The sequence below is a fragment of the Rhinopithecus roxellana genome, chromosome 8, assembly GCF_007565055.1.
Source record: "Rhinopithecus roxellana isolate Shanxi Qingling chromosome 8, ASM756505v1, whole genome shotgun sequence".
In the NCBI taxonomy this organism is placed as follows: domain Eukaryota; kingdom Metazoa; phylum Chordata; class Mammalia; order Primates; family Cercopithecidae; genus Rhinopithecus; species Rhinopithecus roxellana.
Window position 1 is genome coordinate 18,727,675 of NC_044556.1, and position 27,300 is coordinate 18,754,974.

A 27,300-nucleotide genomic window follows, 5' to 3' on the forward strand; every position below is an offset into this window, starting at 1 on the left:
TGTATTTCTTTCCCTATGAACTGACTTGATGATCTTGCTGATTTTTAAGAGATCTTTATATATGAAAGAAATCATTTGTATACATTTGTATGTCCACCTTTCTCTTATACTTTTGTTCGTGTTTGCTTCCATTTCTTTGTCAGTTTTCACATCCTCCCCCCTCCCCATTTATTCATGTATTTAGTTTTGTAACAGGGTCTTGCGATCTTGCCCAGGCTGGAGTACAGTGGCATTATCACGGCTCACTGCAGATCACTTGAACTCCAGGGCTCAAGTAATCCTCCTACCTCAGTCTTACCAGTAGCTGGGACTACGAGTGCACACCACCATGCCTGGCTTATTTATTTATTTATTTATGAGACGGAGTCTTGCTCTGTCACCCAGGCTGGAGTGCAGTGGCGCGATCTTGGCTCACTACAAGCTCTGCCTCCCAGGTTCATGCCATTCTCCTGCCTTAGCCTCCCAGCAGTTGAGACTACAGGCGCCCGCCACCACGCCTGGCTAATTTTTTGTATTTTGGGGTTTCACCGTATTAGCCAGGATGGTCTCGATCTCCTGACCTTGTGATCCGCCCACCTCGGCCTTCCAAAGTGCTGGGATTACAAGTGTGAGCCACCACTCCCAGACCTTAGTTTTAAATTTTTTTGTAGAGACAGGGTCTTGCTGTGTTGCCCAGGCTGGTCTCAAACTCCCAGACTGAAGCAATCCTTCCGCCTCAGCCTCCCAAAGTGCTGGCATTACAGGTGTGAGCTGCCGCACCCAGCCTTTTATTTGCTCAGATAATTATTCTTGCCTTCTGTCTCCTTCACTCCCATTGTGCACTATCTAAGAATTAGATAGTGAGGTGTGCCAGGAGGTTGCTGTCCCTAAGGAGCTGCTGATTTGGGTAGAGGAGATAGACAGACACAGTCACTTCCAGTCCTATGAGATCAGAACTGGGCAAAGACCTGTTGACGTGCTGAGGCGGGTGTCATTTCCAATAAAACTCAAAACAAGTTTACGGCCACCAGGCATGGTGGCTCATGCCTGTCATCCCAGCACTCTGGGAGGCTGAGGAGGGAGGATTGCTTGAGCCCATGGGTTCAAAACCAGCCTGGGCAACATAGTGGGACCCCATCTTTACAAAAAATCAAAAAATTAACTAGGTTTGGTGGTGTGCACCTGTAGTCTCAACTACTTGAGAGGCTGAGTTGGGAGGATCCCTTGAGCCTGGGAGGTTGAGGCTGCAGTGAGCTGTGATTGTGCCACTGCACTCCAGCCTGGGCGACAGAGGAAGACCGTCTTTTAAAAACAACAAGAACCAGGCACAGTGCCTCACGCCTGTTATCCCAGCACTTTGGGAGGCCAAGCTGGGCAGATCATCTGAGGTCAGGAGTTCAAGACCAGCCTGGCCAACATGATGAAACCGAGTCTCTACTAAAAATACAAAAATTAACCAGGCATGGTGGTGCATGTCTGTAATCCCAGCTCCTCGGGAGGTTGAGGCAGGAGAATCACTTGAGTACTGGGAGGCAGGGATTGCAGTGAGCTGAGATCACGCCACTGCACTCCAGTCTGGGAGACAGAGTGAGACTCTGTCTGAAAACAAGAAAAAATATATACAAAAATTAGCCAGGTGTGGATTACAGGCCAGTGCCTGTAATCCCAGCTACTTGGAAGGCTGAGGCAGGAGAATTGCTTGAATCAGAGAGGCGGAGGTTGCAGTGAGGCAAGAGTGCGTCACTGCACTCCAGCCTAGGTGACAGAACAAAACTCTGTCTCATACAACAACTTAGCCCAGATGTGAGCACCTCTCTCACCGGAGATTCCTCTGTCCCAGTGCTCTGTGGTCCCCCTCCAGCAGTGGAGAATGCCTCACTCATCGGTACCCGCAAGGCCAAGTACAATGTCCATGCCACTGTAAGGTACCAGTGCAATGAAGGATTTGCCCAGCACCATGTGGCCACCATTCGATGCCGGAGCAATGGCAAGTGGGACAGGCCCCAAATTGTCTGCACCAAACGTAAGTAGCTTCTCCCAGAGACCTCAGCATAGGATTTTGGTATTTCTAGTTTCCAATTAAGACATCCTATTACTCCACACATTGATCTGGCTTAATGTCTGCCTGATAATACAGCCTTGCAGATAAGTGAGAACTTACCAGCCTGTCTGATGTTTCCTTCATTTGTGTGTGTGTGTGTGCGTGTGTGTGTGTGTGTGTGTGTGCGCGCGTGTGTGTGTTTGAGATGGAGTCTTGCTCTGTTGCCCAGGCTGGAGTGCAGTGGCACAATCTCAGCTCACTGAAACCTCCCGGATTCAAGCAATCCTTGTGTTTCAGCCTCCTGAGTAGCTGGGATCACAGGTGTTCACTGCCATGCCCATCTAATTTTCGTATTTTTAGTAGAGACAGGGTTTCGCTATGTTGGCCAGGCTGGTCTCGGACTCCTAACTTCAGGTGATCTGCCCGCCTCAGCCTCCCAAAGTGCTGGGATTACAGGCGTGAGCTATCACACCCGGCCTGGTTTTTTTTTTTTTTGTTTTTTTTTGGAACAGAGTCTCACTCTGTTGCCCAGGCCAGAGTGCAAGGCTCAATCACAGCTCACTGTAGCCTTATCCTCCCAGGCTCAAGGGATCCTCCCAACTCAGCCTCCCAAATAGCTGGGACTACAGGCATGTGCCACCATGCCTGGCTAATTTTTTGATTTTGGTAGAGACAGGGTCTTGCTATGTTGCCCAGGCTGGTCTCAAACTCCTGGCTTCAAGAGATCCTTCCACTTTGGCCTCCCAAAGTGCTGGGATGACAGAGATGAGCCCGCATGTCTGGCCGCTTTCCTCTAGTTTCTCTCCTGAGGAGACCCACTGCATCAGGCCACCTGCTTCTCACCACCTTTTGTCCCTTCCCTGTCCTCCCTCACTTCCCTGCAGCCAGACGTTCACATCGGATGCGGCGACACCACCACCACCACCAACACCACCACCAGCATCACCACCACAAATCCCGCAAGGAACGCAGAAAACACAAGAAACACCCGACGGAGGACTGGGAGAAGGATGAAGGAAATTTCTGCTGAAGAACCAGAAAAAAAGAAAGCACAACACCTTTCCCACACCTCCTCTGGAGCCTTCCCCTGGGGAGACAGAACCCAGAGAAACAAGAGAGTCCAGAAGTCCCCGAACCCCAAACCACATCCCCCCACACATTATCCTTTGTACAAAGCTCCTCTTCCCTTTTTTTTACGTACGCAAGATCCTCTTGGCAGGTGGAGCCAGGTGTCTGAAAAGTCCATTCTTGTCTGGCTGAACTCTGGGAGCGTCTCCCAGCTGAGGGAAGCACAAGTAGCAAAGCTCATCGGTCTGGTCTCTTGTTTGCCAGGCTGATTGAAGCAGGCCTTGATGAGGGTGCATGAGTGTATGTTTGCATTCACATGAAGGAATTGCTTTTCACACCAGAAATTCAGACTTAGTCAATGTTGGCTGAATTCCTAAATCCAGGAAGAAACCTGGACGTAGGGTCATTAGCTTTGGGAATAGAAGGCTACACAGAAGCACACTGTTTTTGAACTTGACAACAGCTCTCCCTTTACCCTGGGCTTCAGCCCAAGTTCCGTCTTTGGTCTTGGTGGATAAACACATATAGTGTGGAAATCCGATGTACTGCGTTTTAGGGATCTTTTTAGGACAACCTCCCTCCATGCCTTCAGAGTTAGGAGTGAGAATAAGCAAAGCAATATGTAGGTGATGGAGGGAGAGTATATTGCTAACCCTTCCAGGTCTAGTCCAGTGCCGAGATTTGGTGGTTCTGCATGTGTGATTAATCTCTTTCACACAAATAGACGAGAGGATATTTAGGGCTAGATGAGCCCAGATTTCTTCCCCCTCCATCTCTCAGGGAGACAAAGAACCTCCTTCCTGGACCAAGGAGGTGCTGCCAAGTTTTCTAGCCCAGTGCCCATACCCAGTCCTCAAGCAGACATTGGTAGTGCCCCTGCCCTGGGTCCCACCCCTGCCCCACCCCACCTTTTTCCCTGGCCATTGCCTGGTGGTCTAGAAACACTTAAAACTTGAAGTAGTGACACCTACCTGTGGTCATATTGTAGAGAGATGCTCAGTGTTAAAACTGAAACACACACACACACACACACATACACATTTTTCTCTTGTAGATTTTAATTTTTTAAGTGGCAAAGAACTCACCTTGTCTTCCTCCCCCAAATGTGCAACCTGTGGAAGGTCTCTCCACACCAGAGGCCAGGATCCAGTTCCCTCATCTCTGGCAGGAAAGATCCACAGCTTTTCCTCCATGTCTGTTACCCACTTTCAGCAGTCTGGGTAAAATCTGTGGATTAGGGTTAAAAACACCGTGGAGAATGGCCCTCTTCAGGAAAGAAAAATAAGAAAATGCATGGACCTCCTAGGGGTTCAGGAAAGAAAGAAATGTGTTAATTGAGCCTGAATCCCTTCTGGGAAGTAATAATGACCATTGACAACTAAGAAGTAGACACCACGCTAAGGATTTACATATAATCTCCTTGAATTTTCTCAATAGCCCATTGACTTAGAAACTGTTACTTTACCATTTTACACACAGTGAAACTGAGGCTCAGATATAAAGGAAAGGTACTGGCTTGAAGTCACAACCACGACAGGAGTAAGGATTTGGTCCTGTTTCCTGGACCAAATCCTTACTCTGGCTCTCCTTATACTTTATCTCCATCACCAAATCCTTACTCCAAATCCAGAAGTCAGAGCCAACTCCTGTCTTGGCTCTGACCCAAATCCTGCTCTGGACTCTGGAGAGGAGACTGAAACATAATTGCACCCTCATACACATTTAGGAAATGGTTAAGAAGTGTAAACTGAACCCTTATCTTTGTCTTCAATCTTCCTCCCTGTAGACATCTATCTTATTATGGTTATTATTCAGAAAACCCAGGGATACAGGTTTGTCTTCTTACTTTGATAACTCTTCTTAGTTTAAAATAATAATAATAACACATCTTTGGTCATCCATGTCACACAAAAATTTTCCTTTGTTTGTGGGGGGCTGGGGATGCAGGGGTCTGGGAATGCAATGTTTTTTGGGGGGTCCTGGTTTATGCTGCCTGCCCTTGCGCCCCTCAGCCATTTGCCCTGCCCCCACCTCGGCTCCACGGTGGGAGGGGGCTCTGGTCTTTTCTAAAGTGGGTGGTTTGTCTTTTGATCTTTCCCTTTGGGATGTGCGTGTGTGTCTGCGTGTGCCATGTGCGTGGCACACATGAGTGTGTGTGCGTGTGTACGGCTTTGGGTCCTGCTGGTTTTGCTGTGAGCTGCAGTGTTCTGTGGGTCTGTGGTATCTGACACTGTGGATATTAATGTACTTCTTGGACATTTTAATAAATTTTTTAACAGTTCAACCTGCCTGTCACCACCTGATACTTTCATTCATTCATTCATTCATTCATTCATTCATTCATTCATTGATTCAGCAAGTATTTACCGAGAAGCTATTGTGATCCAGGCACTGTACTGGGTGCTGGGGAGATAGTGGTGAACAGAGAATATTTGGTCTTTAGTGGGTGGTCAGAGAAGGCTTCCCAGAGGAGAGGAATAGAATATAAACGAGAAGTCACATTAAGTAGATGAGGAGGGAAAGAAAGGAAAGGCATTCCACTCAGAGGAAAGAGCAAAAGCAAAAGTCCTCTCGCAGAAGGGAGCAGGCGCGGTGGCTCATGCGCCCAGCACCTTGGGAGGCCAAGCTGGGCGGATCACAGGGTCAAGAGATCCAGACCATCTTGGCTAACATGGTGAAACCTCATCTCTATTAAAAATACAAAAATTAAGCCGGGTGTGGTGGCTCATGCCTGTAATCCCAGCACTTTGGGAGGCCGAGGCGGGCGGATCACGAGGTCAGGAGATCGAGACCATCCTGGCTAACACGGTGAAACCCCATCTCTGCTAAAAATACAAAAAATTAGCCGGGCATAGTGGCGGGCGCTTGTGGTCCCAGCAACTCGGGAGGCTGAGGCAGGAGAATGGCGTGAGCCCGGGAGGCGGAGCTTGCAGTGAGCCAAGATCGCGCTGCTGCACTCCAGCCTGGGCGACAGAGCAAGACTCTGTCTCAAAAAAAAAAAAAACAAAAAACAAAAAAACCCAAAAATTAGCTGGCCATGGTGGCATGCGTCTGTAGCCCTAGCTACTCAGGAGGCTGAGGCAGGAGAATCACTTGAACCAAGGAGGCAGAAGTTGCAGTGAGCTGAGATCATGCCACTGTACTCTAGCCTGGCAACAGAGACTTTGTCTCAAAAAAAAAAAAAAAGAAAAGAAAAAGAAAAAAATGAAGGGCTCACACAAATCAATAGGAAAAAGACAAATCCAGTAGCCAGGCAGGCAAAAGATATAAAGAAAATGTTTACAAAAAGGAAATAGCAGCTCTAAAACTACAACATAGACTCAATAAAATAATACACATTTTGCAAGAACATCTAGATTCACAAGGAAGGGCATAAAAATATACGAGAATAAACAAATGTAACAAAAGATGGTTGGGCCTGGTGGCTCACCCCTGTAATCCCAGCAATTTGGGAGGCTAAGGTGAGCAGATCACACGGGGCCAGGAGTTCAAGACCAGCCTGGCCAACATGGTGAAACCCTGTCTGTACTAAACATACAAAAATTAGCCATGCGTGGTGATGCACACCTGTAATCCCAGCTACTCAGGAGGCTAATGCAGGAGAATCACTTGAACCCAGGAGGTGGAGGTTGCAGTGAGCCAAGGTCACGCCATTGCACTCCAACCTGGGTGATGGACTGATCTCCATCTTAAAAAAAAAAAGAGAGAGAGAGATCCTTGCATACATCAAAGATGATAATGTGCTTGAACTATGAATGATTTACAATTTGCTCGACCACCTGCACCTAAGGTCAAAGTTGGTGGTGATGGTTGGAGATGTTCAACCTCACAAATAGAATCGCAAGCAACAGTCACAGTGAGATACATTTTTCACCTATCCGACTGACAAAAATAAAAAGTGACAAGACATGAGGCTGATGAGGATGTGTGGAACAGGTGAGTACCTTTTTTTTTTTTTTTTTTTTTGAGAAGGAGTCTCACTCTGTCGCCCAGGCTGGAGTACAGTGGCGTGATCTCAGCTCACTGTAACCTCCACCTCCTTGGTTCAAGTGATTCTCCTGCCTCAATCTCCCAAGTAGTCAGGATTACAGGTGCCTGCCACCATGCTAGGCTAATTTTTGTATTTTTGGTAGAGATGGGGTTTTACCATGTTGGCCAGGCTAGTCTTGAACTCCTGACCTCAGGTGATCCACCTGTCTCGGCCTCCCAAAGTGTTGGGATTACAGCCGTGAGCCACCATGCCCAGCCAAGTGAGTATATCTATTACTTGTGAAGTATAAATTGCCCCATCTCTAAGAAAACGTGGAAATCACTATGAAAATGGCAAGTTTTAGGCTGGGCGCAGTGGCTCATGCCTGTAATACCAGCACTGTAGGAGGCCGAGGCACGTGGATCACCTGAGGTCAGGAGTTCGAGACCAACCTGACCAACATGGTAAAACCCCATCTCTACTAAAAATACAAAGATTAGTTGGGCGTAGTGGCAGGTGCCTGTAATCCCAGCTACTTCGGAGGCTGAGGCAGGAGAATCGCTCGAACCTGGGAAGCAGAGGTTGAGGTGAGCCGAGACTGTGCCATTGTACTACAGCCTGGGCAACAAGAGCAAAACTCTATTTTTAAAAAAAAGAAAGTAAATGGGGAGTTTTGAACCTTTGAACAAACAACTTCTGATATCACCCTCCAGTTATACTTGAACTTGTGAGTGATGATGTGGATACTTAACTTCAAACAGAAAAATATTGAAAACAATATAAATGTCCACCATTAGGAACCTGACTACAAAATTATGGTGCATTCAATCCAAACCATCGATCCTCTTCAGACTGTCAAAAGAATGGGGAAGGGGAGATTTGCTTATTTTTATTTCTTGAGACAGAGTCTCACTCTGTTGCCCAAGTTGGAGTGCAGTGGTGCAATCATGGCTCACTGCAGCTTCGACCTCCTGGGCTCAAGCAATCCTCCCACCTCAGTCTCTTAAAGTGCTGGGATTATAGGCATGAGCCCCCGTGCACGGTCAGGACCTTACACTATTTTTTCTCTTCATGCTTTGTTTGTATCCTAGAAACTTCCAGTGCTTCCTCAGTCCCCGCCCTGAGCCCACATATTTATGTCAGGGAAAGTATGCAACATCTCTCCCTTCCTGATACAGGAACTCCCCATCCAGTTTCCCGAATTTCATGCCCTGGATCTTGTCAATGGCCCAGTCAGGACAGAGTTGACAAGGAGCAGACCCATGGTAGGTGGCTCAAGGGAGACAGTGGACACAGGATGGAGGAAGAAAGAGGAGTGAGAGATTGGGGAGGTGGGGAAGGAATAAAGGACACCAATTCTCAAGGGAATAAAAACCAAGCCCGGCCAGGCGCCTGTAATCCCAACACTTTGGGAGGCTGAGGTGGGTGGATCACCTGAGGTCAGGCGTTCAAGACCAGCCTGGCCAACATGGTGAAACCCTCTCTCTACTAAAAATACAAAAATTAGCTAGGTGTGGTGGCAGGCACCTGTAATCCCAGCTACTCGGGAGGCTGAGGCAGGAGAATCACTTGAACCTGGGAGGTGGAGGTTGCAGTGAGTCGAAAGTGCACCATTGCACTCCAGCCTGGGCGACAGAATGGGAGTCCGTCTCAAAAAAACAAAATGAAAAAGAAAAAACCCAAACCCCCCAAGCTTGTAACATCTTATCTACTAAAGTGCATTTATAAAGGAATTACCCACTGGCTGCCTCATTTTTCATTCATCAAAAGAAACAAGGATTTATTGAGCCCCTCCTGTATGCTTGGCACTCACGGGGACCAAACAGCCCTGGTACAGCGGGAGAACACAGGTTCAGAAGGATTTTGTCACTTGATCACACAGTGAGCAAGAAGAGGCAGGATTCAAACCCAAACCAACCTGGTCCCAAAACTCAGAGATAGGTTTCCTAGAGATGACGTGACAGTAAAGAAGGCCCCAGGGGGGACCCCAGTACTCCTGTAGGCAAGACCTCAGGACTGGGGTCTCCCATGGCCGGGATGGCCTTGTCCATGGATCATGTCCCCCCAGCTGCCTGTCAACGCCGAGGACTTTGGCTGGACCACTTAGAGCCCGGTGGGTGCTGAAGTTTAAAAACATTCCATCTCTCCTGGATCTCTAAGGAGGGAAATGTGGGTGGAGGTCAGGGAAGGAGAGGGCAACTCAGTGAGAATGGAGATGGGGGGGTCTCAGAGGACAAAAGAGGAACTCAGTGCTCGCATATCTAAAAAGGCCAGGGCACGCCATAGCCTCGTTTTCCTCATTTGTAGGACGATGACAAACATGCCCAGGTGTTGCAAGATTGTCTCGTGCACAGCTGCTATCCAGCATAGAGTTAACGTGCAAACGGAGGGTGGCTTAGCAGCTCCAGAAGTCCAGCCCTGTCTGGGGAAGGGGCAGCCATCAGGCCCCTGATGGAGTGCAGTAAGGTAGTCCCAGTAGGAGGCACTCAGGACTTCTGGCCCGCAATGAGAAGTTCCTGAGAGCTGGAAGTTTGGTTGTCACGAGGACGTTGACAGTCTCTATGGCGACAGCTTGGTGAACAGGGCCCCATTGTCCCACAAGGAAAAGCCTACGGGGACAGGTGTTCTGTTACCTTGGACACCAGAGTTTGATCACCACGGCAACGGTGGTGGGGTCCAAACCGCCTGGGGGTGGAACTTGGAGGGTGGCCTGGAACTGGAGTGGGCCTGGGGACAGGGACAGTTTGTTTCCATGGTGAGAGCCAGAGAACTGGATGTTGTGTCACCCCGGGGACAGCTTCTGGGAGGGTGATCTCCATGGCAGTGGTGGGTCAGGGTAGGGACAGTCAGAAGTTGAGGTGGAGGTCTCTGGGGTGGGGGCCAGTGAGATGAGAAATATGTGGTATCCGTGGTTACAGCTGGAGGAGGGAGGCACCCTCTTCATGGGTGCGCCTGATGAGGGAAGGGGTGTGTGACTCTAGGTGACAGGTAGCAGCAGGACTGGTTGCCTTGGTGACCGTGGGACCCAGGGCAGCTGCTCTCCATAATGAGTGACATGGATCTTATGGGTCCCCAGGCCTGGGAAGATGGTCTCTTTGGTGACAGTTGGGAAAAGGATGTCAGAGGACAGCGTGGGTTTGCTCTCCCTTCAAAGAAATATCTGAGGGTTGGGACGTGGCCCCCAATAAGTGAGCCAGCTGGCTGTGTGTCAGTCTGAGGTGGCAGATAGAGGTGCTCGCCTGTGAAACTAGAGGGGTGGGCCCTTTTACCCAGAAACTTCAGGGGACTCTCAGGGAGAGGGGGAGAACGGGAGTCTCCAGTGCTCAGGTCACCATAAAGGAAAACAAGCTCCTCGGCCCACAACCTCCATGTGACCATGGGGAGTGACCCTGAAGTTCCTGTAGTCTCTCCAGGCGAGGAGAAGGAGGAGGAAGAGGAGGAGGCCCAGTGTCCACGGGACCGCAAGGGACTAGTGTTCAGTCTCCAGTGAGATGCAGAAGATGTACGGCCAGTCTCTAGTCAATCCCGGGGGTCCAGCCACCAGGCGACCACGGTGGCGGTTGGTCTGTTTCCAAGCGGTCTCAGGAGGCGTGGCCAGTCTTCAGGAGCCTGCTGGGTCTGCTGGCCTCCTGAGGTCCTCAGGGGGCGTGGCCTTCATGGAGAAAGTTGGGGAGTTGGGGGAATCCTCTGTCCAGAAGAGGTGACGGCTGGCCAGGCTCCGGGAACTCCAAAGTACTGTTCTGCCAGGACTAGCCAATCTTCAGGGACCCCAGGGGCACAGTTAGTTTGTAAGGGCACAGGGAATGTGGCCAGTGTCCAGGGCTTCAGAGGTGTGGCCAGCCTCCAGGGGACCGTAGGGCTCTAGACCAGTGGTCAAGCGCCCTGGCTGTCCGCCTGCTGCCAGCCTAGACGCGCAGCGGGGTCCAGGCAGCAGGATCGCGCGCGCCCCCTGCCCAGCCGCCGCCGCCCGCCCAGCCCCAGCCCCAGCCGCCGGGTGCCGGGTCCGGTGCTCCTGGAGCGCGGTAGCAGTAGACGCCAAAGAGCCGTCGGGTGGCGTCCGGGAAGCCGAGGCTGCGCACACCAGGCCGGCGGCCTCCGCAGCGCTTCCGCGGGTTCACAATGGGGTAGCGCGCGCTGCCATCGGCCAGCCAACCCGCGGTGCAGCGGTCCAGCAGCTGCAGCTTCCACGCGGCGAACAGCTGCCCCACCTTGGCCACGGCCGCGCCACGGGCAGCACACGCGCGGGCAGCTCCAGAGAAGGGTACAGGCCGCAGCGGCTTCAGGAAGAACACGCGCCCTGCGGGGGTGGGGTGGGGGGTGGGTTATTAGTGCGGCTCCTGGGACCCGGCCTTGGGATTCAGGACTGCCCCCCGCATGCAGCCCAGGACTCTGGCCTCGGCTCCAGGATCCAGGAACAGTTTCTCCTTTGCAGCCTGGGACCCCAGCCTAGGCCCAAACAGTGTTGGTGCCAGGCGGTGTGTGCTTCACCTAGGCACTCTTGGGAGAGGGGTCTCCTGTTTCTGATCGCTAAGAGCTGGGTGGGGAAGAAGGCCCCAGGGTCGGAGTAGTGTTGTGGCAGAGGCCCGTCTGGGGATGAGGCCTACGCACCCGGCAGGTTGGACGTGAAGCAGAAGGCGTCATAGCGTTCCTCGGCGTTATGGCGATACCCGTAGTTTCGCACGCCCCCGTTGGCATCACCGCCGTCCCCTGCGCTCCCGGTCCCTCCTAGGCCGCCGCAGGGCTCCCGGGGTCGGTTCACCGGGTATTGCACTGAGCCGTCGCGCAACCAGCCTGCATTGCACCAGTCGAGGCCGTCGCGCCAGGCCGCGTGCAGCTGTTCTGCAGATGCTAGGATACCGTCCTGCTCGGCGCATGCGCGCTGCGCCTCCGCGAAGGTCAGCTTGTATCGGCCTCCACGGGGATGGTAGGGAAAGACCACGCCTGGCAGGGGGCGCACGGGATCAGCCGGTTCACCTCAGCCCACCCTCATGCACCTGACGTCTGGGGTGCTATATGACTCTTCAACCGGGACCTTCCAGTCCACTCCTCCTCACTCTGGCCTCAGACCTGACCATGACCCTCCCCAGCTCACACCCCACATAGCTGGCTCTCTTCACTTTAAGCTTGGGATTCACTTGACCCTCCCCCTTAACATACTAATTGTGTCCATCCCCTTCTACCGCTGGAGGCCTTTGCTCATGCTCTTTCCACTTTATTCTACCTGTTGGACTCCTATTCATCCTTCAAAACCCAACTCCCAAACCCTCTTCCATTCAATACTGTGTGCCTCTGACATTCCCCCAGTACTGGGTCCCTCCCTGTGGTCCAGCCCTGAGCCCACGGAGCCTGCGTTCAGTGCTGACTTTCCTAGACTAGGACCCCCTGGAAGATTGGCCTTAGGTGAAGACCCATTTGATTCCCCCAGCATTGTCCAAGGCAGTACCCACTACTACCCTTTTACCTTCAGTTCTGATGACTTTGGAACTTGTCCCTCATTGGACTCACAGTCCGTTCAGCTCAAGTATTTTATGCGTCTGTGTTTGAGGGACGGGAGTTGGGGGTGAGTAGGGCACCCAGGAAAGAGGCAGACAGGGGCCAGGGAGAAAATCTGGAGCTGACAGACTGGGGATTGAATCCTGGCTCTGCCACTAACTAGCACTGTCGTGGGCAAGGCTGTAACCTCTCTGAGCCTGTTGTCCGTCTGCTGGTAATAGCCGTCTCTCTTGGGGTTTTTAGGAAATTAAATTAGAGACTTCTGAGAACTCTTCAGCTAAGCACCTGTCACATAGGAAATGTCCAGTAAAGGAGAGCTGCTGCTATTATTGTTATTTGTTATTGTTAGGGAGGTCAGCAAGCAAGGGCCCTGAAATCTCACCTAGAATCTTCTAAAGTGAACTGAAAAAGGCCAACCAAATGGGAGGGAATTCTTCAAATAGAAACCCCACCTCCCAGCTCCAGGGTCAGCCAATCAGAGCATCCCACCTTCCAGGCTACAGTGATTGGCTCACAGTTGGGCACATGACTCAAGCTGAGCCAGTGAGGGACAACTCTGGGACTCTATCTGCTGCTCCTAGGAAATCAGTCGCTATGCCTAGGCACTGTGATCTGGTTCCAGAAAGAGAAACCTGTCAGAAGAAAGCCTACCTGGGAAGCAGAGCAGAAGGATGGTTCCTGACATGGTGTGAGTACCTGGATCTCACTGTGCCTGAATCCTATCCCAGGACTTCTCAGTGTCCTCATTGTGGACATTTTGGACTGGATCCCACCCCCCCCTTTTTTTTTTTTTTGAGATGGAGTCTGGCTCTGTTGCCCAGGCTGGAGTGCAGTGGCACGATCTCAGCTCACTGCAACCTCCGCCTCCGGGGTTCAAGAGATTTTCCTGCCTCAGCCTCCCAAGTAGGTGGAATTACAGGCATGCACCATCATGCCTGGCTAATTTTTGTATTTTTACTAGAGATGGGGTTTCAGCATGTTGGCCAGGCTGGTCTTGAATTCCTGACCTCAGGTGATCCGCCTGCCTCAGCCTCCCAAAGTGCTGGGTTTACAGTCGTGAGTCACCATGCCCAGCCTGGATCACTCTTTGTGGGGGAGTATCCTGTGCCTGGTAGGATGTTTAACTGCATCCCTGGCCTCTACCCACTAGAGGCCAGTAGCAACTGACTTCTCCAGATGTGGCAACCTAAACTATCTCCAGACATCGCCAATGTCCATGGGGAGGAAAATCACCCAGAATCAGATATGGGGGTTCTACCCCACCAACCCTCTAAATGCCTGCAGGCCAACTTGATTTGGTTTATGTCCCTTGCCATCCCTGCCCCCCTCCTTCCTCAGAAGCAAGGTTTATCCTCCCCACCGGCTGATCACCTTCTAGGTCCAGCTTGACCATGCCAGCGTCGTCTTCCAGCTCATTGGTGACTTCGCACTCATAGCGCCCGTAGTCTTGCAGCGTGACATTGCGGAGGACCAGGGAGGCATCCCCAGGCCCCGTCGCCCTGCAGCTCAGCCCGCCCACGGTAGCTGCCGAATGCCCGGTGCTGGGGGCCTAGTGCCACGAAGACGTCGGTGAAGGCCAGCGGGTCCACTACCTTTGTCCACTTGAGCCGGACGCCGTCGTGACCATGGGCGGCTGCCTCATAGTGGTAGCGGCAGGGCAAGACGATGGTGCCACCCCGGTGGCTTACCACCTGCCCGGGCGCTGTCTGTACCACTACCGAGCCCGACTCACCCTCTGTGGACAACCAAGCAGGGTTCAGAGAAGGGGCCTAGGGGCAGAAGGGGGGCCCCGGGGAAGGGGTCTCTGGGTAGGGGAAGGTGGGAAGACTCGGGTGGGGGTCGGGAAATTAGAAGGGTCCAGGGGCTCAGGGAGAGGGCTAGGGTCTTAGATGGGGAGTGGTTGGGGGAACCGTGGACGTCAGGAACGCCCTACCCCCTACACCTCTCCGCACTTGGCCTCTTCTGCTTTTCGCGGAGAAGACCACTTTTAGCGGCCCGGACTCACCCAGCACGTGCACGACCTTCTTCCGGCCACGCTGCGCCCCGGCGGGGGCTGTGAGCAGCAGGACGCCCCAGGCCGCTGCCCAGAGCGCGCCGAGACCGAGGGCCGCCCGAGCGCACACCTGCGGGGCGGGCACAGGGCGCTCAGTCCAGCCTCCCAGCCTTGGCCTTTCGGAGGCCTGGCTCCCTCCCGGGCCTGCCTTCCCCACAGGGAGGACCTCGCACACTCCCATGCCCCCACCCTTTCCGGGGTCCCGCATAACTCCCCCTCCTCCTCCTGGGACCTCACATCCTCGCTCCTGCAATAACCCACGCCCCGAGACTCCCCCCTCCCTTGGCCCCAGATCCCCAGATCCCGCCTCATCCCCCTCACCCCAAAACCCGTGGCTCGCTGCCCCCGCCCCCTTCTGGCCCTGGCCCGGGCCAGGGATGGGGGGGTGGGGAAGAGCTGGAGGAGCGGCGGCAGCAAGGTTATCCGTGCGCCAGGAGACTGCAGCAAACCGGGCCGGGGCGGGCAGGGAGGGGGAGAGCTGGAGAGACACAGGGAGAGACGCGGGGAGAGAACAGGGACAGAGAGAAAGGCAGGGAGAGGCAGAGAAGAGAGTGCGCGACACAGAAAAAGGGTAAGGGAAGACGGAGAGGCAGAGATGGAGAGGGAGAGACAGATGGAAAGGAAGAGACAGATGTAGAGGGAGAGACAGAGATGGAGAGGGAGAGACAGACAGGCAGAGGGAGAGACAGAGGGGCAGGGGAAGAGACAGAGATGGAGAGGGAAAGACAGAGATGGAAAGGGAGAGACAGAGAAGCAGAGGGAGAGAGGCAGAGGAAGAGACAGGAGAGGGACAGAGATGGAGAGGGAGAGACAGAAAGGGAGAGAGAGAGACAGGGAGAGGGAGAAGGGAGAGGCAGAGGGAGAGACAGAGAGGCAGAGGGAGAGACGGAGAGGGAGAGACAGAGAGGCAGAGGGAGAGACAGAGAGGCAGAGGGAGAGGGAGAGACAGGAGAGTGCCAGAGACCGAGAGACTCAGAGAAGAGGAGGAAGAGATAGGGGCAGGTAAAGAGAGAAACGGAGAGGAGAGGAAAAAGGCAGAGAGGGTGACAGAGATGGAGAGAAGCAGGGAGAGATGGAGAGCGAGAGAACCGAGAGTGCCAAAAAGAGAGATCAAAGAGGGTGAGAGACAGAGAAAAGGAAGAGACAGAAGAAACTCAGAGGGATATAGATTCAGAGACAGAGAGATACAGAATCCCAGATTGGGGAGACGGGGCACGCACCATCCGCGCCCGCAGCCCCACTTACCATCTTGCCCGCGCGGCCCCCGCCGAGCTGCCCCTACGCACCCGGACTGCGCTCCCTGCACACCCGGTTAGGACTGGGCAGGTCCCTGCAGGCGGCGCAATCCCGGCGTCTGCCTGCAAGGGGAGGAGGAAGGCGAGCAAGGCGGGGTGTGTTAAAGGAGCCACGGCGGCCCACGCTCCCCTGGAGAGGTGGCTGGAGCGTGGGCGGAGAAAGAAGCGCTCTGGGCTTGGAGTGCAGAGCTAGTTCCCTCGCCCTGCTAGCTGAACTTAGGCCAGGGAAGAATCTCTCTGAGCCTCAGTTTAACCATCTTTGAAATGAAGGAGGGGCCTGAGTCTTCTGTCATGGTTACTGTGCTTTGGCAGGGGACCTGGGGGATCTGGTGAAAGAGATTACTTGACCTGCAGCCCTCAGTTTACCCATCTGTCCATTGGGTAGTCATAGTGGAGTCCTGGTCTCCAGCACCCCAAAGGTGCTCACTGTGCAGGGTGGGGGCCTCACGATAATCACACTCTGCTGTGACCTGGAGCCACAGGCCCCAATCCAAGTCTGCCCCTCACTGGCTGTGGGACCTTGATGGAGACATTTGGCCTCTCTGAGCCTGTTGCCGACTCTTTGGTGAAGATCCAATAGCCAGACATACAGTAGATCTCCGGTAGGGGTTGGGAGGGGCAAGAAAAAGGGACATCTAGGCCGGGCACGGTGGCTCACGCCTGTAATCCCAGCACTTTGGGAGGTCAAGGCAGGAGGATTACCTGAGGTCAGGAGTTCGAGGCCAACCAGACCAACATGGAGAAACTATGTCTCTACTAAAAATATAAAATTAGCCAGGTGTGGTGACACATGCCTGTAATCCCAGCTACTCAGGGGGCTGAGGCAGGAGAATTGCTTGAACCTGGGAGGCGGAGGTTGCAGTGAGCCAAGATGGTGCCATTGCATATCAGCCTGGGTAACAAGAGCGAAAACTCCAACTCAAAAAAAAAAAGAAAGAAAGAAAGAAAGGAAGGAAGGAAGGAAGGAAGGAAGGAAGGAAGGAAGGAAGGAAGGAAGGAAGGAAGGAAGGAAGGAAGGAAGGAAGGAAAGAAAGGAAAGAAAGAAAGAAAAGAAAATGGGACATCTGGTCAAGTCCCTGATTTACTCCAGGCCCAAGTCACCCCTAAACATGGCCTTTCACCCAACTTCAAAAATCAAACACTAGGAAACAGTGAGTCTTTCTCCCAACACCTTGGCTTCCTTCCAGGACTCAGTTTCCCCTAAAATGAGCCCAACTCGACCAGATAGCAGAGGCAGGGTTGAGGTTTCTGTGGTCCAACACACTGGGGCTCCGTCTCAGCTCAACCATGCCTCGGGGACTGAGGAGGGGAATGATCTCAGACCAGGACCTTCACCTGCAGCCTTGGTTTCCCCAGCTGGAATAAGGAGTGAGATCCAGCATGTAGCAGTCAAGGTATACAGTAGGTGCTTAATAAATGTATCATGCTATTGGTTATGATTTATTGGTAGAGCAGGAACTTTTCTCTCTGGCTGTGACCTTGGGCAGGTCTCTTGTCCATACTGACCCTCAGTTTTCCCATCTGGAAGATGGAGCCATGCATACCAACCAGAGGCCACCTTCTGCTATCCCAGAACCTCTTGCTCCTGGCAACGACGATGGCAGTGATGGATGGGCCCTCATGGGGGCCAAGAAGAGGGTCCCTCGCCCCTGCACCCTGAAACACTTAGGCAGTGATATTTTGGAAATTGAAAGGGTTTTTACTAAAAGGATCTATGGGGGGATGATGGGTAAATTCTGGAAGGGGTGGAAGCGTCTATGTGGGGGTTGAAGCATGGTGACAGCTGTGAGAGGCTCTCCTTGCAGGAACACTTGGTCGTTGGTCTCCATCCCACCCACTGGACTGAAACCACCATAGCCAGGACTAACGACACCTGGAGATGTCCCTCCTGTCTCTAAAACACCCGACCCCCACTTCCCCAGGTAGGGCTGGCTGGGTGCGTAAACAGAGTCCTGGGTCCTAAGTCCATAGCCCTCTCAATGCTGCTTCTTGTGGAGGGCTATGGGGCCGGAGGGTGGTGGCTGGTGGAAGAATGCAGGCCACTGAAGGCAACGGTAGGCCAGCAGGTGGGGGCCCAGTGCATACAGCAGATTGCACACGAAGAAGCAGCCCCAGGTGTCCTCAGGCACACGGTAGGTGAAGGGTGTGCGCAGGTGCATGGAAGCCCCCATGTGTGAGAACTGTGCCTGGTAGCCGAACAGGAAAGATGGATGTCAGGGGCCAGGAAGGAACCGAAATCCCAGCATCACCGACGGCCCACCAGGTAGGTCAGGCAGAACCCAGGGGATGCCCATCCTCACCTCTTGGGCTCTGCTCATCTACCTGTTTCCCATCTCCAGTCCATCTGTCTGTCTCTCTCTATTTTTTTTTGGAGACAGAGTCTCACTCTCTTGCCCATGCTGGAGTGCAGTGGTGCAATCTCCGTTCACTGCAACCTCTGCTGCCTCCTGGGTTCAAGCGATTCTCATGCTTCAGCCTCCTCTGAGTAGCTGGTACTACAGGCGCGCACCTCTACGCCTAGTTAATTTTTTGTATTTTTTAATAGAGATGGGGTTTCGCCATGTTGCCCAGGCTGGTCTCGAACTCGTGAGGTCAGGCAATCCATCCACCTTGGCCTCCCAAAGTGCCAGCTAGGATTACAGGCGTGAACCACCATGCCTGGCTTATTTTTAAAATTTCTATCTAATCTGTCTATCTATCTATCTATCTATCTATCTATCTATCTATCTATCTATCTATTTAGAGATAGGGTCTTGCTCTGTTGGCCAGGCTGGAGTGCAGTGGCACGACCATGACTGCAGCCTCAAACTCCTGGGCTCAAGCAGTCCTCCCATCCCAGCCTCCCGAGTAGCTAAGACAGCAGGCACATGCTACCATGCCCAGCTAATTTTTGTACTTTTTGTAGAGACAGGTTTTGCCATGTTGCCTAGGCTGGTCTCAGATTCCTGGGCTCAAGTAGTCCTCCCACCTCAGCCTCCCAAAGTGCTGGGATTACAGGTGTGAGTCACCTCGCCCGGCCTTCTGTCTGTAAAGATTCCTACCCTTATGTGTCCTGTCTGTCCCCCCGTCCCCCATGCTCGTCCACTTGTCTGTGAGTCCCTCCCCACTTGTCTAACCTCATCTCCTGGGCCCTGCACCCCATCTCTCTCTGACCTGGCTCCAGATCTTCCTCCTAGTCTTCCCCATCCCAGAGGTCTTGGCACAAATCCTGTGGATTCTAGACGTTTTCCTGGTCCCTACTTCCCTGGCCAGGGCCCAGGCTTTAGCACTTTTCATCAGGAACCCAGAAAAAGGCTCCTAGCTCTGACTGGGCCCCCACTGCTCAAACACCTCCTCAAACTCTCCATCACCCTCAGTACAAGCCCCCAGTCCCAGAGTTCAAAGCCTTCAGCATCTAGCTGCCAATTTCTCTTCTCTCTGCCTTTACCCATGTTATCGCCTTGCTAAATCACTCTCTCCCTCTGTGCTTCTCCTTATGCTGTTCCCATTCCTGGAATGCCCTTCCCTGCCTAGAGAACTCATCCCCGTACATCAAAGCCCAGCTCCTATGCCCCTGCTTCTAGGAAATCTTTCCCTTCTGGAATCCTTCACAGTCCCTGTACCTGTTTTCATGGGGCTTGGAGTGTCTGTATCTGGCTTTGTCTCTCCTAGACTAGGGAATCCTGGGATACCGGGCCTGGGGCTGGGGTCTCTTGGGGACCCATCATTACAGTGCCCAGGGAGGACACCAAAGTTGTTGATGAGTAGACAGAAATTCCCTCCCACATGTCTGCTCAACCACCCACCCGTCACCTCACCTGGCCGATGGCTCCAGCAAACACCAAGGCCCAGTCTGGCAGCCAGGAACAACCAGGGAAGGTGAGAGCATAGGCAGCCAGGCCGCAGAAAGGCAGGACATAAAACATGTACATCAGCATCTGCAGGGGTGGGAGGACAGGGGCACCAGTCTGTGAGATGAGCAGCTACCCCAGGTGGGCCTCCTGAGACCCCCGAGGTGGAGGCCCTGAGGAAGGATCTGGATGGCCTCAGACCCCACCCAGGCTCTCTGCAAAGTGCTCCCCTATTTCCCTTGCAGATCCTTGCCCCCACCCGCCGAACACATACACCAAACCTACCAACCTTTCTCTGGAAGTGGCATGAGACTCTGGCCTAGCCAGTCGGAGCATTCCAGCCCCCTCTCCATGACGCTCAGTAAGGGATGGGCAAGTGATTCAGGCTGGATCAATCTGAGCCTGCCTAAGACTTGTGCTTAAACTCGGGGGTAATAAGGGCTCACAATGCTCTGGGGTGGCTGAGTGGGGTGCATGGAAGCCTGGAGCTGCCACAGGCTGTCTCTGCTACCCCATAAAGGGACTGCCTGAGAGCAGAGCCATGCAAAGAAAGCAGAGCCCAGAGGCCGGGCACGGTGGCTCACGCCTGTAATCCCAGCACTTTGGGAGGCCAAGGTGGGTGGATCACTTGAGGTCAGGAGTTCAAGACCAGCCTGACCAACATGGTGAAACCCTGTATCTACTAAAAATACAAAATTAACCAAGTGTAGTGGCGCACGCCTGTAATCCCAGCTACTTGGGAGGCTGAGGCAGGAGAATCACTTGAGCCCAGGAGGTGGAGGTTGCAGTGATCCAAGATCACGCCATTGCAATCCAGCCTGGGCGACAAGAGCAAAACTCTGTCTCAAAAACAAAACAAAACAAAACAACACAAACAAAAACAAAACAAAACACACACACACACACACACACACAAAAAAAAAAAAAAAAAAAAAAAAAACAAAGGAAAGAAAGGAAAAGAAAAGAAGAAAGAAAAGAAAAGAAAAGAAAAGAAGAGCCCAGAGTCTGCACCTTGAACACCTGGATCCAGCCATACCTGAAGACCACATCTGTCCTTTTTTTGGTAGGACAGTAAATTCCATATGGCCTTCTGCCTGCTTGAGTTGTGCTTCTGGCACCTGTTTCAAAGAGGCCCAGAGGACCCCTACCCAAGGCAGGGGTGTGGTCTTCTCCCCACTCCCCTCTCACCTGCACCTTAGGATAGGCCACAGGGTCCCTCAGGTATGGCTCATACTGGTAGATATAGACAAAGCAGGAATCTGTGGGGCAATCAAGCACCACCTGGAGTAGACATACCAAGAACCCTCAGACATCCCTCCCACAGGAAACCTCCCCCACCCTTCCAGGTCCACACCCCTTGCTCTGGCCTCTCCCAGCCCAGCTCAAATTGGGCTGGGAAAAATGGGGCTTTGTCATGGAACACTCAGATTAGACTTGATGAAGAACTTCCTTGGGTGATCAAACAGGAAGAAGGGCAGCGTGGGAGAGGTGGGTCAGGGAAGGGAGACCGGAGGCAGGGGATGGAGAGACTGACTAGTGCGGACTCACCAGGCCCCGGAACAGAGTGAAGAAGCCAGCAAGGATGAGGTATACAACAAGGGCCAGGTCAGCCGGACGCTGTAGGAGTCCCTTTCTTTGTTCCTCCTGCACCTGCCCCAGGGGAGAGAAACAGAGACAGCATGAGAGGTAGTCAATGAGAGGTATTCAGTAGGTATTCAAAAGGTATATAAAGGCTCCTAAGGCTCCTCTCTTTCTTTTCTTCCTTTCTTTCTTTTATTTTCTTTTTTTCCTTCCTTCCTTCCTTCCTTTTTTTTTTTTTTTTTCCCGAGACAGGGTCTCTTTCTGTTGCCCAGGCTTGAGTGAAGTGGCACAATCTCAGCTCACTGCAGCCTCAATCTCCTGGGCTCAAGTGATCCTTCTACCTCAGCCTCCCGAGTAGCTGGGACCACAGGCATGCACCACCACATCTGGCTAATTTTTTAACTTTTTGTAGAGTCAGGGTCTGGCTGTGTTGCCCAGGCTGGTCTCCAACTCCTGGGCTCAAGCGATCCTCAAGCCTTGGCCTCCCAAAATGTCGGGATTACAGGCATGAGCCATCGCACCCAGCCCTTGCTTCTTCCTTATGACAAAGGAGATCCTTCCACGGAAACTAAGTCTTTGACCAAAAGCAACTCACACAGGGAAAGTTCAGGCACGCTGGGACAAAGCCTAAGAGGGGCAAGGCACTCACCGTGTTGGCAGTGCAGTAGGTTGGCGCCCGGGGCTGGCTGAAGACCCTCACACCAGCCCAGCATGGCACCAGCAGGTAGGGGATGGTGAGGAAGAAGGCAGGCCTGATCTCGGAGCTGTATTTGCCTGCCATGGTGCAGGAGAGAGGGCGTCAGCCATGCCAGAACCCTGATGGATGTCTGTTTGTTTGTTTGTTCTAAGACAGAGTCTTGCTCTGTCACCCAGGCTGGAGTGCAGTGGCGCAATCTTGGCTCATTGCAACCTCCGCCTCCCAGGTTCAAGCAATTCTCCTGTCTCAGCCTCCTAAGTAGCTGGGATTACAGGCACATGCCATTATGCCTGGCTAATTTTTGTATTTTTAGTATAGGCAGGGTTTCACCATGCTGCCCAGGCTGGTCTTGATCTCCTCGGCTTAAGTGATTAATGAGGCAGCCAGATTGCTTGAGCCAAGGAGTTCGAGACCAGCCTGAGCAACATAAGGATTACAGGTGTGAGCCAGCGCACCCGGTCTCTCTAGCTGGACATCTTGATTCAGAAATACCATCCTCAGCTGGGCGCGGTGGCTCACGCCTGTAATCCCAGCACTTTGGGAGGCCAAGGCGGGCGGATCATGAGGTCAGGAGATCGAGACTATCCTGGCTAACACAGTGAAACCCCGTCTCTACTAAAAATGCAAAACAAAAATTAGCCGGGTGAGGAGAATGGCGTGAACCCGGGAGGCGGAGCTTGCAGTGAGCCAAGATCGCGCCAATGCACTCCAGCCTGGGTGACTGAGTGAGACTCCGTCTCAAAAAAAAAAAAAAGAAATACCATCCTCAGTCAAGCTTCACTACCCTCCATGGCTCCCTAGTGCCCACAGGATGATGTCCATGCTTCTCAGCCTAGCCTGCCTCAATTTACCTTCTGAATATGGATCCTACCTTCCAGTGGGTTCTTTGCTTCCTATGAATACACCTTGGGTGTTCCCTCTGCTGAGGTTTTGCCATACCAGCCTCCTGGATTGCTTTCACTGCTCTACCTCCCAAGCCCTACTCCTGAAGCTTTCACCCTGTCCCCAGGACTCATCCTAAAATTCCCTTCCCGTGTCAAGAGCATTCTGGGTCAAACCCTTGGGGCTGGGAACCATTGCCTGGGGAGGAAGTAGAGTTTGGATTCCCCCACCTTTCAAGAGGAAATGGGGACCAGAAAGGGGTGGGCTGCTGACTGAGGCTGTGGACACACAAAGAGGGAGGTGGGGCCTCTGCAGACATCAGGGAAGGGGTGGAGGATCCAATGGGGGTGCTTCTAGGTGCAGGGCAGTGACCTAGCCCAAGAGAGACCAGATTTCCCGAAGCCTTGTCCTTACCAAGAATGTTTCCTGTAAGGAACACCAGGATGCTCATGCCGAAGGAACCCAGCCAGTACAGTCCAAAGTTCCGGTATCTCTTCCTGGGCAGGGGATGGAGGGGTGACCAGCAGGTAATCACTCCGTAATCTCAGAGCCCCAACCAGGGCCCAGAGACCACCGTGGGCTTCCCAGCTCTGGGTGCCTTTCAGTTTTGCCCAGGATGGAAGGGACAAAATGGAGTTGAACAGGGGAATGAACAGTGAGACCCTCTGTCCAAGAAAAGAAGTGACTGCCCAGACACAGGGTGGATATAAGCAATGCCACACCACCATCTACACCTGAAACGTTTCCTGGAACCTTCTCCCGGACACCCTCGGCTGGAGCCCTAGAGGGGCATCCTGATTTCTCCTACAGACACTTCTGGCTCCACCCTGCCCTGGGGCCTCATCTGAGGATGAAACTTCTCTCCCAGGGTCAGGGGCCACCCTCTCCCTGGCTCCTGCACCTTCTGCAGATGGCGCCGGCCATGGCCAGGTAGAGGAGGTAGTGAACGGTGCCATCCCAGTAGCAAATGAAGACTCCGTGTGCTGTGCGCAGGTATGGCTCTCCCTGTGGGGTCAGGAGGGAGGCTCAGACGGGCAGTGGGGCAGGGGGATCCCTGGCCGTCCCCCAAGTACCTCCTTGGTGTAGAAATCCATGAAGCCCACCACATAGCCGTCTTCCTGAAGAGCGATGATGAGGTCCACAACCGAGGTGAAGGCGAAGACAGCAAAAACTGCAGTGAGGAGGCGGCCGGGTCAGGTGTGGGAGGGGACACACATGGGTGGGGCTAGGGCTCAGTGTGGGCAGGGCTTGAAGTTAAGTTCAGGGATGAGATTATTTCAGGCAAGGACTCCAGGCCCAGTCCCTACCCCAACCCCAAAGGTTGCATGACCACTGTCCCGCCTCATTCTGCATGTCTGATGGACGAGACACAGCCTGGCCCTCAGAAGTCCCTGGTTTGATTGGGAGGACCAGTGCCTGCCTTTGGGAGTCGCCAGTCTCATGGGAGAGGAACCGTCCCTGCCCTCAGGAGATCTCAAAGTGATGAGGCAGTACACTCTTTTTCAGGAGCTTCCAATCTGATGGGGGAGATGCAGTCCCTATTCTCAGGGGCCCCAGGTCTCAAGGGGGAGGCTCTTTGAAGTTCCCCAGTTTAATGGGAGTGTTCAAATCTCTTTGAGGTCTCCAGTCTGATGGGAGCTCTTAAAGGGCCCCCAGTCTGATGGAGGAGGACCTTCGATGGCCCCTAAGTCTGAGGGTGGAGGCCCTTGCTTGGACAGTCTTCTTCCCCACAGCTTCCCACTGACTCACCAGCATAGAGTGGGTCATAGGAGATTTCGCCATGGGACAAGCTGTAGACTGCCACGAAGAGCAGACCCAGGATTAGGGCGCTCATCAATGCCACCCACAGGGGACTGTGGAGAGGGAAACCAAGTCAGGAAGGCCAGGCCTAGTGCTGAGGCATTGACCCACTCTCCCTGGTGGGGGAAGGGGCAGACTCCTGGAAGCCCCAGGGGAAGAGACTAAAGTGTCTGTTCATCCATCAATGCTGTTCCCTGAAACTGCTCTCACCCTGTGCCAGGCCCTTGCCCAGGCTGTTTCTTCCTTCTGGAAACTGCTTCCAGAAGCCTTTTCCACTTGGCAAACTCCTACTCATCCTTCATGGCCCATCCACATTGTTCTTCCCCCATTTGTTCTTCCCCCATGAAGCCCTCCCTGACTCCCCAGAAAGGATCACTGTTTAACTTGAGCCAGCTACAGAGGGGACATTCCTCAGCCCCTTCTTTTCTTTCTTTCTTTCTTTTATTTTTTTGAGATGGAGCTCTGACATGCAGGCTGGAGTGAAGTGGTGTGATCTCAGCTCACTGCAACCTCTGCCTCCTGGGTTCAAGCAATTCTCCTGCCTCAGCCTCCCAAGTAGCTGGGATTACTGGTGTCCACCACCACGCCCGGCTAATTTTTGTATTTTTTTTTTTTTTTTTTTTTTTTTTTTTTTTTTTGAGACGGAGTCTCGCTCTGTCGCCCAGGCTGGAGTGCAGTGGCCGGATCTCAGCTCACTGCAAGCTCCGCCTCCCGGGTTTACGCCATTCTCTCGCCTCAGCCTCCCGAGTAGCTGGGACTACAGGCGCCCGCCATCTCGCCCGGCTAATTTTTTGTATTTTTTTTAGTAGAGACGGGGTTTCACCGTGTTAGCCAGGATGGTCTCGATCTCCTGACCTCGTGATCCGCCCGTCTCGGCCTCCCAAAGTGCTGGGATTACAGGCTTGAGCCACCGCGCCCGGCCTAATTTTTGTATTTTTAGTAGAGACGGGGTTTTACCATGTTGGCCAGGCTGGTCTCGAACTCCTGACCTCAGGTGATTTGCCCATCTTGGCCTCCCAAAATGCTAGGATTACAGGCATAAGCCACCACGCCTGGTCTGCCCCTTCTGACTTTGCCATTTATCCCATTTGTTATGTGTTTAACTCAGTCTGTTCAGTCATTCGGCAACATCAAGTCCCTCTGTGGCCAGGCCCAGCTCCCAAGCCACAGGGTCTCGAGTGCTCAGTTCTGTAGACTTCACTGTCTGACACTCCCAGCTCCTCCCGGCTAAAGTCCAAATGCCTCTATTAACTCCACCTTACCCCTGCCCTGATCTGCGCCCCCAACCTGATAAGACAGGTCAACCAGTTGCATAAATAACAGAAGCCAGGTCTCTGGGCAGCCCTCAACCCAGGTGGGCAAATCCAGGCCTAGAGAGGATGGGATTACTGTCCAGTTGTCCAGGGTCACACAGCAAGACTCTGTCCATCACTCTCCAGGCCCCTGTTTTCTCATGATCCCCTCGGAACCCAAGGTCTCCATCCTGACCCCATCTAACGATGACATTATAGTACTCAGATGAGACCAGGACAAATCTTTGTACACAGTTTGTAATCCTTAACCGTAACTATGAGATGAGATCTAGGATTGTGCCCATGACACTAATCAGGGAACTGAGGCTTACCCAGGATCCCAGGAGATGGAGATGGGTATTCCCACCCAGGGAGCAGGCCCATGGTTAAGACTCTCTCCACCCTATGGCTTGGTTTGAGCTGGGTTTAGAAGTGCGAGGGGCTTGCAGATGCCCGCTATCCGGTGGCTGGACCCACAGGGCTAGGATCTAGGGTTAGAATACAGGGACCAGGAACAGGAACCAGTGGGGGAAACTGAGTCTAGGCACAGGGTTAGCCAGTCCTGAACAAGAGGAAAGTCACAGGCCTGAGACAGGCAACGTAGCAGGGTGTGTGTGTGTGTGTGTGTGTGTGTGTGTGTGTCAGCAGGAGCCAGGTACCTGGGGCCTTATCCGGGACAATACTTTTACCCTTGGGGACTTTGGAGCCTGCGCAGGGCGCATCCCTGGGAAAACCCCAGAAACCCTCCAAAGCTCTGGCTTGTGGGGACTCTCCTCATCATTCCTTCTCCCCAGGCCCCAAACATCCCAGGAGCGGCCACATCCCAGCCTCCAGCACCGCGGAAAGGGGACTTCCGGTTAGACGGGGGCGTTCTTCTGGCCCAGGCCCATTCCTGCCGGGTCGGAGCTGAGCTGGGGCGCAGGGCTCGCGGGAGCCAGGTCCGCGGACCGCGCATCCTCCCTCCAGCCCACCTCCGGTCCTCCCAGCCCCCGCCCGCCCTCATTGTCCCCGAAGGCTGCCCCAGCCCCTCCCGGCACGCACTGCGAGAGCGCGGAGACGTGGTTGAGCGCGTAGGACACCGGGAGGGCGCTCAGCGACAGCGCCGCGATCTTGCCGGCCAGCGGCGGGATGTCCATAGCGGCAGCGGCTGGACCCCAGCTCAGCCCCAGACGTTCTCCAGGGCGCTCGGCTCCTCGTTGGCGGCGCGTCCAGGCCGGGGCTGCCAGGGACCCGCCCCGCACAAAGGTCGCCCCCTGCTGCGCACTGGGCAGGCGGCCGTGACCCGCCCTGCGTGTTCCCGGGGAGCCTCCAAGGCCCCT

General features: G+C 53.5%; 3 protein-coding genes across 5 annotated transcripts in view; 1 reads left to right on the forward strand and 2 right to left on the reverse strand.

Moving 5' to 3' along the window:
* NCAN (neurocan) overlaps positions 1–5,372 on the forward strand; it is a 40,989-nt gene extending 35,617 nt beyond the window's left edge. Inside the window, exons 14-15 of the mRNA XM_010386705.2 lie at positions 1,820–2,002; positions 2,905–5,372. Coding sequence (XP_010385007.1) covers positions 1,820–2,002; positions 2,905–3,050 — 329 coding nt within the window. The 3' untranslated portion in view covers positions 3,051–5,372. The remainder of the gene's footprint in view (positions 1–1,819; positions 2,003–2,904) is intronic.
* Positions 5,373–10,963: 5,591 nt separating this feature from the next.
* On the reverse strand, positions 10,964–14,916 carry HAPLN4 (hyaluronan and proteoglycan link protein 4). The gene is given in 6 exon segments (XM_030936975.1): positions 10,964–11,355; positions 11,667–11,999; positions 13,923–14,043; positions 14,045–14,286; positions 14,557–14,674; positions 14,794–14,916. Coding segments are annotated over 6 exon segments (1,329 nt in total).
* Positions 14,917–17,577: 2,661 nt separating this feature from the next.
* On the reverse strand, positions 17,578–27,205 carry TM6SF2 (transmembrane 6 superfamily member 2). 3 transcript variants are annotated; one of them, XM_010386708.2, is made up of 10 exons: positions 27,023–27,205; positions 24,639–24,742; positions 23,993–24,060; positions 23,791–23,894; positions 23,304–23,386; positions 21,960–22,084; positions 21,278–21,379; positions 20,918–21,010; positions 19,697–19,816; positions 17,578–18,085 (listed from the first exon to the last, which is right to left on the reverse strand). In XM_010386708.2, the coding sequence occupies exons 1-10, from the start codon at positions 27,115–27,117 to the stop codon at positions 17,876–17,878; spliced, it is 1,104 nt and encodes a 367-aa protein (XP_010385010.1). In that variant the 5' UTR covers positions 27,118–27,205; the 3' UTR covers positions 17,578–17,875. The 3 variants fall into 3 exon arrangements, with proteins under 3 accessions (XP_010385010.1, XP_010385009.1, XP_010385011.1); XM_010386707.2 differs by having other exon boundaries at positions 23,963–24,060; XM_010386709.2 differs by lacking the exon at positions 20,918–21,010 and having other exon boundaries at positions 23,963–24,060.
* Positions 27,206–27,300: the final 95 nt, after the last annotated feature.

Bases quoted from the DNA above. Each gene is read 5' to 3' on its own strand.
- TM6SF2 (XM_010386707.2), bottom strand. From the start codon at position 27,117: ATGGACATCCCGCCGCTGGCCGGCAAGATCGCGGCGCTGTCGCTGAGC. The intron at 24,061-24,638 runs GTGAGTCAGTGG...TCCTCACTGCAG, and splicing joins CTATGACCCACTCTATGCTG to TTTTTGCTGTCTTCGCCTTC. The intron at 23,387-23,790 runs GTGCAGGAGCCA...TCCCCTGCCCAG, and splicing joins GCCGGCGCCATCTGCAGAAG to GAAGAGATACCGGAACTTTG.